The sequence below is a fragment of the Macaca mulatta genome, chromosome 5 (assembly GCF_049350105.2).
Source record: "Macaca mulatta isolate MMU2019108-1 chromosome 5, T2T-MMU8v2.0, whole genome shotgun sequence".
In the NCBI taxonomy this organism is placed as follows: domain Eukaryota; kingdom Metazoa; phylum Chordata; class Mammalia; order Primates; family Cercopithecidae; genus Macaca; species Macaca mulatta.
This window is the reverse complement of record NC_133410.1, coordinates 6,704,841-6,724,090: the sequence shown is the minus strand read 5'-3', so window position 1 is coordinate 6,724,090 and position 19,250 is coordinate 6,704,841. Positions and strand designations below refer to the sequence as shown.

The following is a 19,250-nucleotide window of genomic DNA, read 5'->3' as shown; positions in this document are numbered from 1 at the left end:
GACCCGGTACCCCACTCCCCGTTTCTGCTGGAGCTGGAAGAGCCCCGAGGACGTCAGCCCCATGACAGGAGGGAGCTGGGGCCCAGAGCTGGGTGGGGCAGCCGACTGCTCCCTGCAGAACACCGACCAGTGTCTCCAGGTATTTCCAAACCTGGGAGGGCTTTGTGTTTAGTTAAGTCAAGGAGGCTGTCCCCTCTTCGAGGCTGTTTGGATTTCTTTCAGCAAAAAGTGGCGGAAGTTATTACGCAGGAACTTTTTGTAGCATATGAACAATGAATCCCGATGGGTACTGTGATGGTTACCATGAGGTGTCAACTGGATTGGATTGAGGGATGCCCAGATAGCTAGTGAAGCGTTGTTTCTGGGTGTGTCCATGGGGGTGTTGCCAGAGGAGACTGACATTTGAGTCAGTGGACTGGGAGAGGAAGACCTACCCTCCATGTGGGTGGACACCATCCAACCGGCTGCCAGCGCGGCTCCAACTGAGCAGGAGGAAGGTGGGGGAAGCTGGCTTGCTGAGTCTTCCAGCTTCATCTTCCTCCCATGCTGGATGCTTCCTTCTGCTCCTCCTGCCCTTGGAGACATCAGACTCCACATTCTTCGGCCTTTGAACTCTGGGACTTACACCAGTGGTTTGCCGGGGGCTCTGGGGCTTTCAGCCAAAGACCGAAGGCTGCACTGTCGGCTTCCCTACTTTTGAGGCTTTTGGACTCATGCTGAGCCACTACTGGCTTCCTTCTTCCCCAGCTTGCAGACCGCCTGTCATGACACTTTCCTTTGTGATCATGTGAGCTAGTTCTCCCTGATAAACCCCCTTTCACAGACACATAGATCCTATTTGTTCTGTCCCTCCGGAGAACCCTAATACAGGTACCAACAGAAACCTTACGACTTCCCCTAGATTCTGCAGGCTGCATGGAGTTCACCACCCTTTGCCTCGCGATATCAGTGCGGGAAGAACAGAGGCGCGCTGGGGTCAAGACAGAATGGGACCAGACCCCAGCTCCGGAACCTATGACCACATAGGTTTCAGAGACCTGGGTTCCAGCCTGGCCTCTGCCTTTACTGTGTGGCCCTGGGCAGGTTCCCTAACCTTTCTGAAACTCAAGTTCCTTACCTCTAGAACAGGAGCAATCATAGGACATGCCTCACAGGTTTATGTAGAATGAAATAGAGTGCAAAGTGTGCAACACAAGGCCCGGCACGCAGTAGGTCTCAATCAGTGGTCACTCTTGTCACTACCTGTAGGATGGGCCTTGGGCATGCCTCCTAACTTTTCTGACTTCAGTTGGCTCCTCTGTGAGATCAGGATTATAAAGATCTGCTTTTCAGGGTGGCTACGATTTGTTGAGAAATAAAGTATCCATCACACCATCATTTACACAATCATTCATTCATGGAGCCATTCATTCCTTCAATCATTTATTCAATCATTCATGAATTTATGGATTTAGTCCATCATCCATTCATTCTCCAGTTCTCAAGGATCCTGTGCTGGGCGCAGCCAAGACATGCTCCCTTCCAGTGGGCAGCTAGGTAAGCGGGGACCTGAGGAAGTGCAGGGACTGTCATCAGCAAATCCTGCTCCAGAATGGAGACAGAGCAGAGCATGTTCCACCCAGGAAGCCTTTGCTTTGCTCCCTCTCCTGCCAGCCCAGCTCAGGTTCTGCCAGTCCCTGAACCCTTCTCACACTCTCCACCCCACCCATCAGGACACATAGGGCAGACTGTCAGAGGCGTGTGAACCAGAGCAACTCCATCTTGAATAGGGTAAAATGAGGCTGAAACCTACGGGGCTGCATTCCCAGACGATTAAGGCATTCGAAGTCACAGGATCAGACAGCAGACTGGCACAGGATACAGGTTATAAAGACCTCGCCCATAAAACAGTTTGCAGTCAAGAAGCCGGCCAAAACCCACCAAAACCAAGATGGCCACGAGAGTGGCCTCTGGTCGCCTTTGCTGCCACACGCCCACCAGTGCCATGACAGTTTACAAAGGCAGGGGCAATGTCAGGAAGTTACCCTCCATGTTCTAGACAGGGGAGGCATGAATAATGCGCCCCTCGTTTAGCATAGCATCAGAAATAACCATAAAAATAGGCAACCAGCAGCCCTCGGGGCTGCTCTGTCCATGGAGTAGCCATTCTTTTATTCCTTTACTTTCCTAATAAACTTGCTTTCACTTTACAGACTCGCCCTGAATTCTTTCTTCCACGAGATCCAAGAACCCTCTCTTGGGGTCTGCACTGGGACCTCTTTCCGCAACATCTTCGCTTCCTTTCTCTTTAAGTTAAATTAAATGCTCATGGGTTTTAAAGCCTCTATCCCTTTGCTCTCACCCCCCGTTGCCATGCCTTAGAGGAACGGCCTCCACCCCTTTCAGCTGCTTCTTCTGCTAGTTACCTCCATGTTTTGGAATAACACGTTCATACACTATTTCTGATTTTCCAGTTTGACTTAATATGCATGGACACTATGAAAGAAAAATCACCTCTCATATGGCCCCCCAGCCTCCTTCAACCAGACTTTAGTGGACAAGCCACCTTCCCAATATGACCATCTCACCGGGTCCTGTTAAATCAGTGTCCACCATTTCTGTGCTGTGTAAATAGGATTCACAGCTGGGCCACGGAAGGCACTACGATCTTTCTTTCTTCCTTCCTTCCTTCCTTCCTTCCTTCCTTCCTTCCTTCCTTCCTTCCTTCCTTCCCTTCCTTCCTTCCTTTCCTCCCTCCCTCCCTCCCTCCCTCCCTCCCTCCCTCCTTCCCTCCTTCCTTCTTTCCCTCTTTCTTTCTTTCTTTCTCTCTTTCTTTCTTTCTTTCTTTCTTGAGACTGAGTCTCACTCTGTCACCCAGGCTGGAGTGCAGTGGCGTGATCTTGGCTCACTGCAACCTCCACCTCCCAGGTTCAAGCAATTCTCCTACCTTGGCCTCCTGAGTAGCTGGGATTACAGGCACCTGCCACCATAGCCGGCTAAGTTTTAGTAGAGACGGGATTTTGCCATGTTGGCCAATCTGGTCACAAACTCTTAACCTCAGGTGATCTGCCTGCCTCAGCCTCCCAAAGTGCTGGGATTACAGGCGTGAGCCACTGTGCCTGGCTTATGATTACTTTTTGTTTACGCCGTGCCTAATAATTATCTAGTTTTTTGTTTGCCTATTTTTTTCCACATTGATCACTAATTCATTTGTGAAAAATAGAAAATTCTTCTCAATGTGTTAAAACTATCAGATAAACTCTCAATTTCTGCTTCCCCAGCCCCCGTAGATTTGTTGTTTGGAACTTTCCATCTTCCTGTGTCAATCTGGACTGTTCACTCTCCAGGCCCACCACCCAGCTGTCACCCTGGGGACTCCCTCACTGTCACCCGGGTGTTCCCTTTGCGTCTCTCCTCTGTGGTATCCCTGTTTCTGGGATCCCAGATGGATTAGCTAGGAAACAGGCTAGGCTGCTATAACAGAGACCCCCCAGTACAACAGTTTATGCAAAACAGAATTGTGTTTCTTTCTCAGGTCAGCATCTGAGTAAGTGGCCCAGGCTAGCGTGCTGGCTCCAGGCAGGTCTCTTCTCTCTTGTCGCTCTCTCTCTTTTGACCCACATTTTCTATCCTGAGATCTAAACTAGCTGCTCCAGCTCCTGAAACTGCCTTTGCAAAATTATAACTGAGGAAATTACGACAGTGAAAAAAGTCAGACTTAACCGACTCCATCTTCCTTCTAACCTTTAAGCTGTCCTTGTTCATTCCTGGACATAGGCCAAACTAACTTTGGGAAGGACTTCGGTTCATGGTTTGACTGAAATAAATTGCTAACAGCCCTTTCCCAAAAAGACCCCCCTTCTTGCCTGGGGTCCAGTCTGCCTTTGCAGGACTAACAAACTAGCTACGAGATTAGAAATGAACAGTTTAGCGGTCATGCAACCTCTGGCTCCAAGAGTCTGAACCTCCCCATATTGCTCCTGGGGATAACATCACCATTGGAAAACCTAAGACCAGTGCTCGAGATATTTTGCAGACCCTGCACTCAATGGATCAGCCAACACCACCCAGACCAGTAACCAGGCTGAACCAGTTCTACTATTGTACCTAGGAAGAGAAGACATTAAGAAAACCTCACTTCAAACTCCTGTGATTCCATCTCCAACCTGACCAATCAGCACTCCCCACTTCCCAAGCCCCTACCCGCCAAATTGTCTTTAAAAACTGTGATCCTGGCCGGGCGCAGTAGCTCATGCCTGTAATCCCAGCACTTTGGGAGGCCGAGATGAGCAGATCACTTGAGGTCAGGAGTTCGAGACCAGCCTGGCCAAGGCAGTGAAACCCTGTCTCTACTAAAAATACAAAAATTAGCCGGTCATGGTTGCAGGTGCCTGTAGTCCCAGCTACTCGGGAGGCTGAGGAAGGAGAATCACCTGAACCCAGGAGGTGGATGTTGCAGTGAGCCAAGATCGTGCCACTGCACTCCAGCCTGGGTGACAGAGCGAGACTCTGTCTCCAAATTAATTAATTAATCAAATTAAAATTAACACTCTGATCCCCGAATGCTTGGGGAGACTGATTTTGAATGATAAAAAAACTCCAGTCTCCCACACAACTGGCTTTGCATAAATTACTTTCTCCATTGCGATTCCCCTGTCTTGATAAATCGGTGCTGTCCAGGCAGGGGGCGAGGTGAACCCCCTGGGCGGTTACACTTCCAGCCCTGCGTCTACAGTCTGGCCAGCATTTAGGATGGGAGGGCAGGTGGAAGACAGGCTTCTCCCCTGTTACAGCAGTGCCTGGAGCAGATCACTTCCATGTCCTCTCTGGGGGCCCCACCTGGCTCTGGCGGACGATCCTGTGTCCAGACAACAACTCCACTGTGATGTGCAAAGGGAAGGTCAGATGTCAGGGACAACCAGGGGTCCCTGCCTCGTGGGTTCCCTTCTTTCCTGGTTTCATGTTAGTGATGCACACCCTCCAGCGGCTTCCTGAGAAATTGTCTTTACGTGAATGGGAGCCAGTTTGAAAAATTCCCCACCATAGGTCCATACCTTTGGGTCGTCTCCTCTCATGGTGACCTGGGCTTGGTCCTGTCACTTGTTTTGGCCCACGGGACGACAGTAAATGTGACACAAGCAGAGACTTGAGAAGCAGGTGTGCCTTGGGGCTTATCTTACTGACCTTGGGAGCTCCAGTGTCACAGACATTGGAACCACAGTGACTCCATCTTGAATGGGGGCTGAGTAAAATGAGACTGAGACCTGCTGGGCTGCATTCCCAGGAGGTTAGGCATTCTTAGTCAACAGGAGATTTACAGATAGGGAATAAGTGAACAATGTTTACCGAACAGACCCCGGATTTAACAAACCCAGGAAATGTCCTGATGTCCCAATACCTTAAGAACAAAAGCATTCTTAGTTTAAAAATAAGTTTGGTGGCTGAGTGCGGTGGCTCACACCTGTAATCCCAGCACTTTGGGAGGCTGAGGTAGGCAGATCACCGGAGGTCAGGGGTTCAAGACCAGCCTAGCCAACCTGGTGAAATGCATCTCCATTAAAAACACAAAAAATTAGCAAGGCATGGTGGCTGGCACCTGTAATCCCAGCTACTTGGGAGGCTGAGGCAGAAGAATTGCTTGAACCTGGGAGGCAGAGGTTGCAGTGAGTGGAGATTGCACCACTGCACTCCAGCCTGGGTGACAGAGCAAGACTCTATCTCAAAAAAAAAGAAAAGGTTTGCTGTAAAGATTCTTGCAGAAGACAGTAGTTGCACAAAGATGAACAATCCCTAGTCACCAGCCCTAGCAGCAGAGCACACCTCCCCCAGGATTTTGTGGTTTGTTGTCTTGTATATAAACAAGCACTGTACCTAAGGCACATGCGTTCCTCCTCTTGCTCTTGGGAACACCCTACTCTGCCTGTGGATAGCAATTCCTTCTAGCAATTCCTTCTTGCCTTTACTCTCTTAATAAACTTGCTTTCACTTTACTCTGTGGACTCGCCCTGAATTCTTTCTTGTGCAAGATCCAAAAACCCGCTCTTGGGTCTGGATTGAGACCGCTTTCTGGTAACACTGGGGCGATCACAGGGCTGGCCTGGGAGAGCCCCCTGGGTGACAGAGACGCCTGCTGATGGCATCTGTGTTACCCTGAGACAACCAGAAAACCTGTGAGTGAGGCCGTTCTTAAACATTCACCCTCAACTCTGCCTCCCAGCCCACACACGGAATTGTAAGAAATAGTCAATGTTTACTCTTTTTTTTTAAAAGACCCTAAATTCTGGGGTGTTTCATTACACATCAAAAGCTAATTGGTACAAAACCTCGCGTGGGTAAAACGTCTTTGTTTCCCTCTCGAGTGTAATCAATAGTTTGAAGGGGCATAGCCCGCATTTGAGGTTCGAAAATTTCTTCTTAGACTTTGAAAGCAGCACTCCCTTCCCTTATTGCTGCTGGGATGCCTGAAGACGTATTCTGATTCTCCTAAGCCATGGTTTACAGTGTTCTCAGTCTCCCTGAGTTCTGATTCCTCAAAGGGATGGCCCTGGAAGTGGGTGGATTTTCTGCTGTCGTGCCAGACACAGTGGTTTCTTTTCATCTGCAAAGTTTGATTCTTCAGGTCAGAAAACTTTTGAATATTTTCTTGCCTCCATTTTCTTTGTTGAACTCCTCACATCTGTGTGCTGAGACCTCTTAGAGGAGGTTAGCTTTGTTGTTTATTTATTTATTTTGAGACGGAGTCTCACTCTGTCGCCCAGGCTGGAATGCAGTGGCGCAATCTTGGCCCACTACAAGCTCCACCTTCCGGGTTCAAGCGATTCTCCTGCCTCAGCCTCCCAAGTAGCTGGGATTACAGGCATGCCCCACCATGCCCGGCTAATTTTTGTATTTTTAGTAGAGACGGGTTTCACTATGTTGGCCAGGCTGGTCTCCATCTCCTGACCTCAAGTGATCCGCCTGCCTTGGCCTCCCAAAGTGCTGGGATTACAGGTGTGAGCCACCGTGCCTGGCCAAGGTTATCCCTTTTTCTCATCTGTTTTCTTTGGGATTCTCTTTGATTTTTTTTGTTCTACTTCCTGAGAAATTTCCTCAACCATATCTTCCAATCTTTGCAGAGATCTTTATTTTTGCAATCATGCTTCTAATTTCCATGGTTTCCTTAGCGTCTCCATGTGTTTCTATGGCTATGTTTTCCATATTCTCTTATCACTATGCAGATATTCATTATCAGAGTTTTGAAAACTAGATTCCACTTGGCACTGTAGCTAAAGGTTGCAGCTGTGGAACTGAGCGCCAATAAAGCCCCAATAAAGCAGACCCGCAGAACAGCACCTGCCTTCCTCCTGCTGAACCTGAAGCCCAAAACTCCCTCTTGAAAGCCAGAGGCGCCGGGCGCGGTGGCTCAAGCCTGTAATCCCAGCACTTTGGGAGGCCGAGACGGGCGGATCACGAGGTCAGGAGTTCGAGACCATCCTGGCTAACACGGTGAAACCCCCGTCTCTACTAAAAAATACAAAAAACTAGCCGGGCGAGGTGGCGGGCGCCTGTAGTCCCGGCTACTCGGGAGGCTGAGGCAGGAGAATGGTGTAAAAACCCGGGAGGCAGAGCTTGCAGTGAGCTGAGATCCGGCCACTGCACTCCAGCCTGGGCGACACAGAGAGACTCCGTCTCAAAAAAAAAAAAAAAAAAAAAGCCAGAGGCAGGGCCTGGCTCCTGGCAGGGTGCAGGGAAACTTACCCGCACACGCTCCTGTTTAGCTCAGCAATTGTGGCAGGTGGGGCAGAGCCTCTCTGGCTTCCTGAAGAATCCAGGTACCCTGTCGTTTCTCTCCCCCGAGGCTTCCATTCTCTGGGACCCTCAGGCACGTCTGTGGGGGAGAACTGAATGAGGAGTTATGTGCTACCTGTGTGATTGTGAGCTAATTCTTCAACCTCTCTGAATCAGTTTCCTCATCTGTATCATATTCTCATGGAGAGTGTGTGTGTGGAGATCATGATGGGCCGTGCACACCTGATGCAAGACAAAACAAGACAACTATCATTACGGAGTGTTGTGTGCCAAGCACTGTGTTTTGCACTATCCAAGTTAATCTTGCCCTTTCTCTCCCACCACAAACCTACAAAATAGGGAGTCCTTGTAGCTCCATTTCCTCAGTGATGAATTCAGAGCTAGGGAAAGTTAAGAGCTGAATTAGGAGCTAGAGGCAGCAAACCCTTGATGTGAACCCAGCTTCCCAGTGCAAAGCCCATGGGCATCCCCACTTGCTGTACTGCCTCCCGATGGGCTCCACCTCCATGAGGTTGGACTCATTAAAAACAAACAGCATCCTGGGCCTCGTTTTTGATGTAACATTTGTTATTTTATTGGAAAAAGCTGGTATTAACATATTTATAGTTTTATTCAACAATTGGGTAATTTGTGAGACACCAAAGAGAAAAAGAATGCACCTATGAGTTACAGAGTCCAAACTGATCAGGGCTGACAACTTGATCACCATGTATCCCACACCACCACCACCACCACCACCACCACCACCACCACCACCCCTACCTCCACCACCACCACCTCCACCACCCCCACCACCACCCCCATCACCAAGAGCTTCGTCCTCAGAGAAGAGCTAAATTTAAAAAACCCAACAACTTCACAACGACCATGTGAACGCCCGTACATTCGAGAAGACCAGAAAATGTAAGCAGAGCAGGGATGCAAGTCTGTGACTATTATGCTGGTCCTTCCGCCATTTCTGGTTTTGTCCCTCCCACTGACACCTTTTCTTAACACACATTTTATCTTCACAATTCGCTTTGGACATCATTATTTTCCAGGGATCCAAAGACATACTTTTTCTCAAAGAAGATCTTTTCCTTTCTTTTTTCTCCTTTTTGGTTTGGTACCCAAAGTTTAAAACAGAAGTAAGGAACTAGGAACCGTATTAAGACTTCCTTTTGAAGAACATGTAAGATTCGTACTTTGAAGATGGTAAATGTTAAATCTATGATGTGACAGTAACCTCTAGCTGCAAATACAAGTTTCCTCTCTTAACATTTGACTCACAAAGGGAGATGGATCGTAGCAAATATCCAAGTAATTGGTAAGGCCCTCAGAGCTGGGTTTTGGCTTCAACACGCTATCTATACAATTAACCACATTCTCAAACCTCTTTACAAGGGGGAAAAAGTAATCCAATCCTTTGATTGTTAAATTTAATTAGAATAGATATGTACATATAATACTGTCCAGGTCAACTGGATTTTATAGTGATATATAAACAAACATTCTTCATTCACGTTGATTAAAAAAAAAAAATCAGTGATCCATTTCCCTGTGTAAATGTTATATGGCCAGAAGTGAGTACACATGCACTTTGTGCTTTTACACACACAAAAGTATACTGTAATCCACTGAGAATAACCTCAGCTGGGTCTATTTCCTGGGTTATGTTACATCTTGTAAAAAACAAAACAAAACAAAATGGTTGGATTTGGCTGGGTCTCTGCTCCTCGCTTTCTGAATCAAAATGCCAAACTACGTGGTTCTGCTGTGAGTCCATGAGCAAAGACGACTCAGAGGGGTGGGCAGGTGTGGTATCATCAGAACAGGAGCATCTACCATGGAAACACCACCTTCTCTGTCGCCCTCATTGTCAGAGGGGCAGAGTTCCCAAGGGACACGTCCTCTGGGACTGTGTGGTCCTTAAAGTAAAGGTATCCTAAAATGGTCAGAACATGCAATTTCCTTTCAGAGGCAGTTCAGTGCATTGGCTCAAGGAGGGTGCAAGCCCAGGGTGAAGTGGAGTCCCGGGGAGGGCTGTACTCCTGAAGCCACCAAGCAGAGCAAGGAGCTCCGGGGGTCTTCTCCATCTTCCATCCTGCGTTTCAGTTCTCCTGGACCCTTGTCGTAGCCAAGTCTGCCATGTCCTATTTTCCAAGACAGAGAGGCATTCCTTTCCAAACCTTCCATTCGAGTGTCACTTAAACATGAGCCACCCACGAGATGGACTGGAGAGAACCTTGTGTGAAGACCCGGACGGGCTCCTGACACCACTGCTTGGCGGGCGCCTGCCATGGGTGACCTGTGCATCTGCTCAGAGCCTCAGTTTCTTCTCGTGGACAGAGGGGATCCTAAGGCTTCCTCTTATCCCCAGCATCCAGCCCAGAGCCTGGCACGCTTCAAGAAGTTGGTGCTTATGATGGAAATGAATGAACACCCACCTCGCAGTCAGGAGGAAGATTCCAAAAAATCGTGAATGGGAGCCAGTGTCCGCTCCAGGAAGGTGCCCAGTGAATGCTGAAGGGCGAGGGGAAAGCGGCTGCAGGGAGGGCTGCAGGGGGTAAGTCAACAGCCTCTAGGGCTGAGCACCATGCCCAGCACACAGGAGAGGCTCAGCAAACGGCAGGTGAATCAGATGAGGGGACACAGGCACGCAGAAGACAAACCCCACCCCGCTCCTCTCGGGAAACTGCACCAGATCTGGGACCTGGGATGTTTCAAGACGTTCAGAAAACCTAGGAAAGAAGCTTGCATCTGCAAATTCTCAGCATGAATTCACCCTCCGAAATACAAAGGTGAGATCATCAGCTCTCAGACAGGGCCAACTGCTCCATTTATAACCAAAAGACCCCCTGGCTGGCTCGTTTGAGATTCATCATCTGTCCCTGGAGCCCTGATCTGGGACCGGTGAGGCATGGGGGGGAAGCAGCTCCCATCAGCTCCGGCCCCTGCAGCAGGACGCACTGGAGTGAAAAATTAACCCGGACGCATAAAAAGTCCTATCGATGTGGTAAAGACCGCAGACCGAGACGGTGAAGGGACGTGAATGAAAGAACCCTGAACTGTAAGACTCCACAGTCATGTCCATTTTATGATTTGTGGCGGTGAACGCTTCCTTTCCTTTTTATTTTTTTAAACAGACAATTACTGCCAAACACAATTCTGGCCTAGGGAAGCTGGGGCAGGGATGGGGGCCCAGGCTCCCTGTGTCCACACACTGCCACCTCTGCGGCTGTCCTCGTTGGCGCTGTGACTTCCTTCCCCTCCTTGCGTTGCGGTCGTGAAGATCATGTCGGGGATGACTTGCGCAAGGCTGGGTGGTGGGGGCCGGGATCTGCACATACCTAGTGCATGTCAGAGTTCACCTTGTCCTGGAAGATGTACAGGTTGTTGGTGGCAGCGATGGCGATGATGTTCTCAGCCGGGTGCCAGGCCGTGTGCAGGATCTTCTTGGTGAAGTCCAAGCTGTCCACACTGATGTCATCACGCCGGCGCTTGCCCCCCACGCACACACGCCGCGGCTTGAGCACAGCCCGGGGCTTGCTGCTTTCCCTTGAGGCCTCCAGGGTCACGTCCCGCTTGGTATTCCGATCGAACATGCGGAAGAAGTTGTTGTAGGCCCCGGTCATGATGACGCTGGTGGGAGAAGGAGAGGCGTCAGGCGAGGAGGAGCACGAGCCTCTTCTCAAGAAATAAGCCCAGGTGTGGGGACTCATGCCTATACCCCCAGGACTTTGGAAGGCCCCGGTGGGAGGATCGCGTCAGCCTAGGAGTTCAGGACCAGCCTGGACAACATAGCGAGACTCCACCTCTACAAAAAAAAATTTTAAATGACCATAGTCCCAGCTATTCGGGAGGCTGAGGCAGGAGGATCACCTGAGCCTGGGGAGGCAGAGGCTGCAGTGAGCTGTGATTGTACCGCTGCAGTCTAGCCTGGGTGACAGAGTAAAACTCTGTCTCAAAACAACAAACAGACAAAAAAGAAAGCAAGCCCAGAGCCTACAGAGCCATCACTCCCTGGAAAGGGAACCCACACCTGCCTCTATTCCCCTGTCTCTTGGGGTCTCTTACATCCCCTCACATGTCAGCTGCCACCAACACGTAGACTCAGGCCAGGAGCTAAGATCATTTTTATGCTCTGCCCCAATCATCATGAAAATACCCTGCTGGCCGGGCGCGGGGACTCACACCTATAATCCCAGCACTTTGGGAGTCCGAGGCGGGTGGATCACCTGAGGTGAGGAGTTTGAGACCAGCCTGGCCAACATGATGAAACCCCGTCTCTACTAGAAATACAAAAATTAACTGGGCATGGTAGTGGGCACCTGTAATCCCAGCTACTCGGGAGGCTGAGGCAGGAGAGTTGCTTGAATCCAGGAGGCGAGGTTGTAGTGAGCCGAGATCGCACCACTGTACTCCAGCCTGGGCAATAAGAGCAAAACTCCGTCTCAGAAAAAAAAAAAAAAGAAGAAGAAAGAAGGAAAGAAAAGAAAAGACAATGCCCTCCTGTAATTTCTGTTAGTCCAGGAGAGAAAGCCCTGGCCTTCCAAAGGGACTGTGTGACCACAGCAGGAGGTAGCCACGGAAGCAGCTGGGACAGAGAACCACCAGGCCCTGCTTCCCTCCAGGGGCCCGCCTGTCCCGAGGAGTCGGGTGAATAAAGGAATATGCATCGCCATGAGGGACGGGGCGAGCAGTGCTGATGTGCAGAGGCTCACCGCCCTCGCCATCCTGCTAAAGAGAATTCCACACCATTTCCTTGCTCTCCCTGCTCCTAAGGAGGGGATCCTGCTGGTGGGAGGAAGGATAAGTTCATCGACATAGTAAGAGGCAGCAGAGAAAGCACAGCTCTGTGGGCCTGTGCCCAGAGGAAGGGTTTTGGGGTTTGGCCTCTGCAGGGCCCTGGAGCAGCTGTGGGGTGCAAGGTAAGTGGGGAGGAAGAGGGCATTCCAAAAAGCAGCCACGAGATAAAGAAGTTGTCCTGCTGAAGGCTCTTCAGGGAGGAAATCCTATTTCCTTTTGGAAGCCGAGTTGGGCTTCCTGAGGTTAACACTGCTCTGAGACAGAACCAGGGGGATCCCTGGGTCTCCACGGGTTATGCACAGAGGACAAAAGCTCACACGTGAGCTCAGGCACTGTGGTCAGGGGCTTGGGGTCTGGCCAGTCCCCCTGGGTCTGGGTCCTAGCTCTGCCCTACCCTGACATGCACCCTATCTTAGTTTTCTATAAATATTAGGGTCAACAAGGGAACGCAGCCCCTGGTAAGTGCGAATCAGGGGACGCAGGCTGAACACCCCGCACAGTGCTGGGCTTGGGGCACTTTGCCTCTTGTTATTTACCAGGTACTTCTCGATCCTAATCGTCCATGTGACCGAAGCCACACCTGCTTTATATGTGACTCAGAGCCTGGGACAAGGGAAGCAGCATGAGAGTGGGGCTGGGTGAACGAGTCCCACAGAAGGGCCCTGCCCAGGCACCACAGGCTGACTGGGGGAGGCCACACTCCCCGCGCTGGCACAGTGGGGAGGCAGCCCCCTTTGTTCTTCAGGGAACAGTTCATAAAATGAACCTGGGTGATTTCACACAACGCTGGCTCTTCTGATCCATTTAGTGGAAGGAAAGCGACATAATCAAAGTTATTTGCAACCCACACAGTTCCTGATCCTCCCTCTGTTCGGGTGTGGAATTCAGCTGACACGTGCTCTGGGGGAGAGGGAGGGGGCCCCCTCTCATCCTACAGCACCAAGCCCCAGCACCGTGAGAGCCATTCCTCACATTCATGCAGGTTTCTTAAATTCCAGAAGATTCCCTTAACAGGGAAAAGGGCAGGTGAGCTGCTTCACCTCTCCTAGCCTCATCTGCATGTGGGATCAAAACGCCGGCTGCTTTTAGCCCTAGTGCTCCCCTCCTCTTTCCTTTGGGGAAAGAAAGGCTCCTGCCCACCCCGCCCCCGCCGGGGCTTGTAATCCCAGCTGCTTGGGAGGCTGAGGCAGAAGAATTGCTTCACCTGGGAAGGCGGAGGTTGCAGTGAGCTAAGATGGCGGCACTGCACTCCCTATCCCTGTCAGCTGTCAATCACAGTGCTCTCCCCGCCCCTGGCCAGGGGGTTCAAAAAGTGGGCATGTGACCCACACAAAGCCAATCAGATCCTTCCATGAGAGTTTTACACAATCCCTGGAAGGGGTTTGCTGGCTGAGGATAATGGAAAGGGGAATGATTTGGGAGTCATCTCCGAAGAGGGAGAGGACGAGGCTAGTGTGTAAGGAGAAGCAGGGAGAAGCAGAGATGGGGAAGCACAGAGAGAAGAAAATGGCCCTACGGATACAGCATGAGCCCCTGGGGAAGCCTTGCCCTGGGATTTCTCGGAGCAAGCGTAGGTGTGTCTGACTCCTGCACCTGAGCATGCTCAGCTGGCACAAATCCCTCCCACCAGGCAGGACAGATAAGGAGAGCATCATGGAGGAGGGGACGTTGGAGCTGGGTGTGGGAGGGTCTGCGGGATTCCTCCAAGTGGGTAACCAGGGGAAGGGCAGGCCTGCCAACAGGACAGTCCACGCAGGATCACTGGGACCCCTGCCCATACGAACTGGGATCTTGCTGAAGGCATCACACATGGTCTCATCCCCAAAACGGCCACGGAGGTCACAGTTTCCTAGAACCACTTTCCAGGTGAGCTGACTTAGAGAGGCCCAGGGGCTTCCTCAAGCACACGGTGGAGAGGGGTAGAATGTGGACCAGAAACTGAGGGAGTCCAGCAGGAGAGCTGCTGCCTCTCCACAGCGCGCTGCCCATCCGCGTTCTGCCGGCACTGGGAAGCCCCACTGCAAGGTCCATCAGGCAGCCACCATGCGGCAGCCGCGGCGGTCTGTGGGCCGGGCCAATGGTCAGAGGGGGTCAACAGGAATACGAGGGCAGCAACTGGGAGCCCGCGAGGATTCGAGTTTGCTTTGGTCTGCAAGGATGCGGGGACCGGGGGGAATCCTTGCTTCTCTCCTGAGCCTCTGAGCCCCTGGAAGGCAGGACCCAGGATCTGTTTATCTTGGACTCCTGACCATGGGGCATGTTGTTCTCAGAACAGTGCTCAAAGTGAAGTAGGAGGTGGCACACCTCTATGCCTTCTAGAAACATCCACAGCCACTGGACGCACCTGCCGTCCCAGTGAAGGGCTCAGAACAGGTTGAGTCAGAGTAGCCCCCCAGGGCACGCCACCCATTGTGGGAGGTAAACAAGGACAGACAGGGAGGCATGTGGGGGATCAGTAGGACAGGGTGTGGCTGGTGTGTAAAGTGCACGCAGGAAGTTGCGGGTGGGAGGCAGGACAGGAGAGCCCAGGCCTGGACGCCACTGTCAGCTTGGAGGAGTTTGGCGGCTTCTCCAGTCCTGGGAGCAGGCGTCACCCGGCCTCGGGTGCCCCCTGGTGGCAGCTTGAAGGAAGGACGGGCTGTGGGTTGCAACCAGCGGGGACCTATCCCCCAAAACGCACAACAGCTGCAGGTTCCTCTCCTCCGATTTGAATAGACCCTCTTGGGGCCCACTGCACTAGGGAACCCCTAATGTGTCAGGGCCTGCAGCTCAGGAGCATGGGAGGAGCCCTGTCTGCTGGGGGTGTCTGGGATCTATCTGGGGGCAGGGCCTTAGAGAGAAGGTCCTGTGTCCTGCTGACCCAGCTGTGTCAGCCCAGTCCCAGGCCAGGCCTCCATCCTGGTTTTCTAAGTATCCTTTAGTGGCTCCCTGTGATCACCATGTCGGCCCCTCGCCTGACCTTGGGCTCTGCTTGGAGACCCCCGCGGTCAGGGGTAGCTCCAGGATGTTGGCAGCTCTCACGAACCGCCTTCCCTGGACACAATGGCTTGGCCCCCTGCTTGGATCCAGCCCTGCTTCCAGGGGGCTCCCTCCTGGTCCGGTCCCTGCCATGTCCAACCCCTCCTCTTATCCCACACACCAACCCTGATGGTCCCAGTCCTGTGCCCAGAGCCAGAGGGTCATAGCATAGCCATCTCACATGACCACCACAGTGCCGGCCACCCTCAGAGGTCCGGCAGAGCCCAGACCTGTCATGTGACTGATGCCATCCACAGGGTGGACACCCCCCTACCAGGTGACGCCCGAGTCAGGGCTGCTGGCTCTTACTCCGCCCTCCTTGCCTACCACACTGGACAGGACTGTGGGGAGGAGGTGACAGTACATGGGCTCCTGACGGGTGGTATTCTGATCTAGCAGCCAGTGTGGTCTTTATCTCCACACTGTCTGTCACCCGGAGACCCACTTCCGGATCTGGGCAGCTGGACTAGGAGGTATCCGGTCCTTGAGGAAGCAGCTGTAGGAGACACTGAGAGGCCACCTCTCAGCTTCTGAGCTTGAAACTCACAGATGGAGAACAGGCTTGTCTATTTCAGAATCTTACATCCGGCAGGACCCTGAGCACTAAGCTGATGTGATTTGGGAGGGCAGAGGAGGGATTTTCCCACCTCCAGAATGGAGGGAGAATCCCAGAGAAGAGACACAGAGGTAAGGAATCACAGGTAGAGGTAAGGGGGCCTCTGCCACGGCCCCCTTGTCCATACCCACCCTGGGCTGAGCCCAGGCTAGGGAGACACAGGAACTCACTTCTGGCACTGGGAGACCACTTTCCAAGGAGGTGAGTTTGAGAGACAGCTGGACCTGTGGGTTATGACCAGCCCTGGAGGGTGCTGGAGCTCCGAGGTGCCCCTGAGCCTCAGCGGGCCTGAGTGGGGTGTCACCAGGAAGAGAGGGAGACAGCAGTGGTGATGGGAAGAGGGGTGAGTAGGCTGATGGTCAAAGCTATAGGGGAGCAGGGCTGTCTCAGGGCATGCAGGTGTGGATAGATGATGGTGACCAGGTGTTGGGCTACAGCCCTCGCCCCTGACAAGCTGGGAGAGGGGAGCACACCACTGGGGCCCCTGAATTAACTAAATATGTTCCCACTGCTGCCTATAGGGCAGGCGCCAATGTGGCTGTGAGGTTCAGTGACAGAAGATGTAGAAAGTTTCATCTCCTGCCCCTTGAATCTGAGCGCTGAGAGTCGGACCTGCTCTGGAAAGCAGGGCTCCACCCGGACACCTGGACCCATCGAGGCTGAGTAGCCGTGTGCTGTGGGTCACCGGGATCCTAGCCCAGGCCCCTGCAAGGAAGAAACCCTCCCCACGGTGAGGTGAGGTGCGGGCGGAGGTCAGGGCTTACCTGTCGCTCCCATTCCAGGCACATTCAAACTTGTCGAAAATGCAGTCATTCTCGTACAGGGAACAGAGCTTGCTCCGAAGGTAGTCGTGGACCTGGTGGGAGAAGGGATGAGGTGAGTGGACGGGGTGCCCCGACCATCCTGGCCCCTCCACAAAAAGGGTCTCAGAGCAGCAAGGGTTTGCACGCCCTGACACGGCCCGACGCAGCCCTGCTCATCTCAGCACGGGTCTGAACACCCTGACACAGCCCAGTACAGCCCTGCTCATCTTATCGGGGGGCCCACGACCAGGCACATGGCTGACCTCCGAGCTGTGGCCAGAGACGGGAGCAGCACCCAGGAGCAGAGTCCACTGTGACAGACAGAACGCCCGCAGCACAGGGGCCAGATCCTGGCTCTGCCCTCCCAGCTGTGTGATCTTGGACAAGTACTTCACCTCTCTGAGCCTCAGTTTCTTCAAACTTAAAGTGATAAGAGGGCGAACCCCACAGTAATTCCGGGATTAAGTGCAGGGCAGGCTTTTGAGGGTAATGATTACCAAGAACACAGGGTGGCGGCCATCAAGAAAGGGGAAGAGGGAACCCACACAGGCTTCTCATCCGTCCACAGCACGAGGCGCTGAGGCTCACAGGGTCACACAGCCTCTAAGAGGCTGACCAGGGCCCTTCCCCAGGATTCCCGGACCCCACAGGAGAGATGGTGACATCCCATGGCCCGCATCCACCTGACTGCAGCCAGTCCTACAAGCCCTGTACCCAGAGGGTCTCATGAGTGCCGGGGCTGGGGCTGGAGCTGCCAGGACAACAGGGCATGGGCTCTGTCCTCTGGGTGGGGAAGGGCAAGTAACTGGGTGCCATGGAGCCCGGTTTCAACTCCCAGAAGTTGAAATTAACAACCAATGAACACAGAAAACGTGAAGGGTGGTGTGAACATCAATTTCGTGTGTCAGCTTGGCAGGGCCATGGTACCCAGATCCTTGGTGTTTCTGTGAAGACATTTTGTAGGGGAGGTTAACATTTAAGCTGATAGACTGAGTAACAGGCTGCCCTCCGTCATGTGGGGGGTCTCGTCCAATCAGTCGAAGACCCCGATAGAACAAAGACAGACCTCCCTGAGGACCGGCGGATTCCACCAACAGATGCCTGTGGGCTCGCACGGTCACTCCCCTGAGTCGCCAGCCTGCCGGCCTGCTCTGCAGATTTAGAACATGCCACGTGAGCCGATTCCTTCAAATCTCCCTCTCTTTCTCAGTCTCTCTCCCCATCCTGTTGCTTCTGTTTCTCTGAACCATCTGACTAACATGGTGTAAGGGCTACACAGGAAAACAGAGTGGCATTAGGGGAAGCAGGATTGGGAGGAGGGGCCTGCTATTCATTGCAGACAGGATGGTTAGACAAGGCTACTGTACTCCCGCCTGGGGCCGTGCTCATCCCTCCCCACTCCCCGTGTCCTCCTGGTGACCCTAGCCTTCCCCTTGGGCCCCTGGGCTGCAGCCCCACCAGGCTGAGGGTCACTGTGTTCCTGTCTGTCTGAGACTCTTGAGGGTGAGGCCAAGGTTCTTCCTTCTCTCTGGGCCCAGGGTTGAGCACTGTGTTGGGCACAGGGTACTGGCTCAGTATATGTAACAACTAAAATCAAGGGGGATGAATGGCAGCAGGTTTTAGTGTTCATGTCCCATCCCGGGGCTGCATTTTTGTGTGTCCCCCTTACTCAGTCCCAGCAGCCTTAGTGATGCATGCTTCCAAATACGCAAGCTGTTCTCTCTCCCGTGCACTAAGCCTCTCCTGCCCTCTAGTGGCAGGGTGAGGAAGAGCTCTGGAGAAAGACAGTGAATGTCAATCTGAGGTCCGCTGCTTGCTGGCTCTGTCACAGATTCACCATCTAACTCAATTGTCTTCCAATAAAACGGGATGGAGAGAACACCGGCCCTACCTCCCAGGACAGCTGGGAGGCTTAGATGAGGCAAAGTCTACTATGGACTTACCTCAGTGTGGCTCATTCAACACCTGTCCCCAGCCCCTTCACCCCTTCCTTCTTCAACCACAGAGGCTGTCAAACTATTAATTTTCCCAGCCACTGTGGTGGCTGCTGGGGACCCATTCTAGACAATGAGGTGTAAGAAGTCTTCTGAGAAGCATTCTGGGGAAGATTTTACAATCACAGTGAAACACGCAATAGACCCCAGGGGTGAGATAAAGCACATTTCCTATTTCCTGCCTGGAATGTAGGCAAAGTGCTTGGAGGTGTGGCAGCCACTTTGCCACCATGAGGTACCACATATGAAGTGGAAAACCAACGC

At 52.4% G+C, this 19,250-nt stretch overlaps 1 protein-coding gene across 3 annotated transcripts in view; it reads right to left on the bottom strand.

The window, feature by feature from the left end:
• Positions 1–8,316: 8,316 nt before the first annotated feature.
• The window catches only part of PPP2R2C (protein phosphatase 2 regulatory subunit Bgamma), a 246,517-nt gene continuing 235,583 nt past the window's right edge, over positions 8,317–19,250 (bottom strand). For 2 of the 3 annotated variants that reach the window (XM_015137940.3, XM_015137941.3), the window contains 2 exons: positions 16,954–17,045; positions 8,317–11,388 (listed from right to left, as the gene is read on the bottom strand). In XM_015137940.3, the coding sequence (XP_014993426.1) occupies positions 11,097–11,388; positions 16,954–17,045 (384 nt within the window). In that variant the 3' untranslated portion in view covers positions 8,317–11,096. 3 annotated transcript variants of the gene reach the window in all.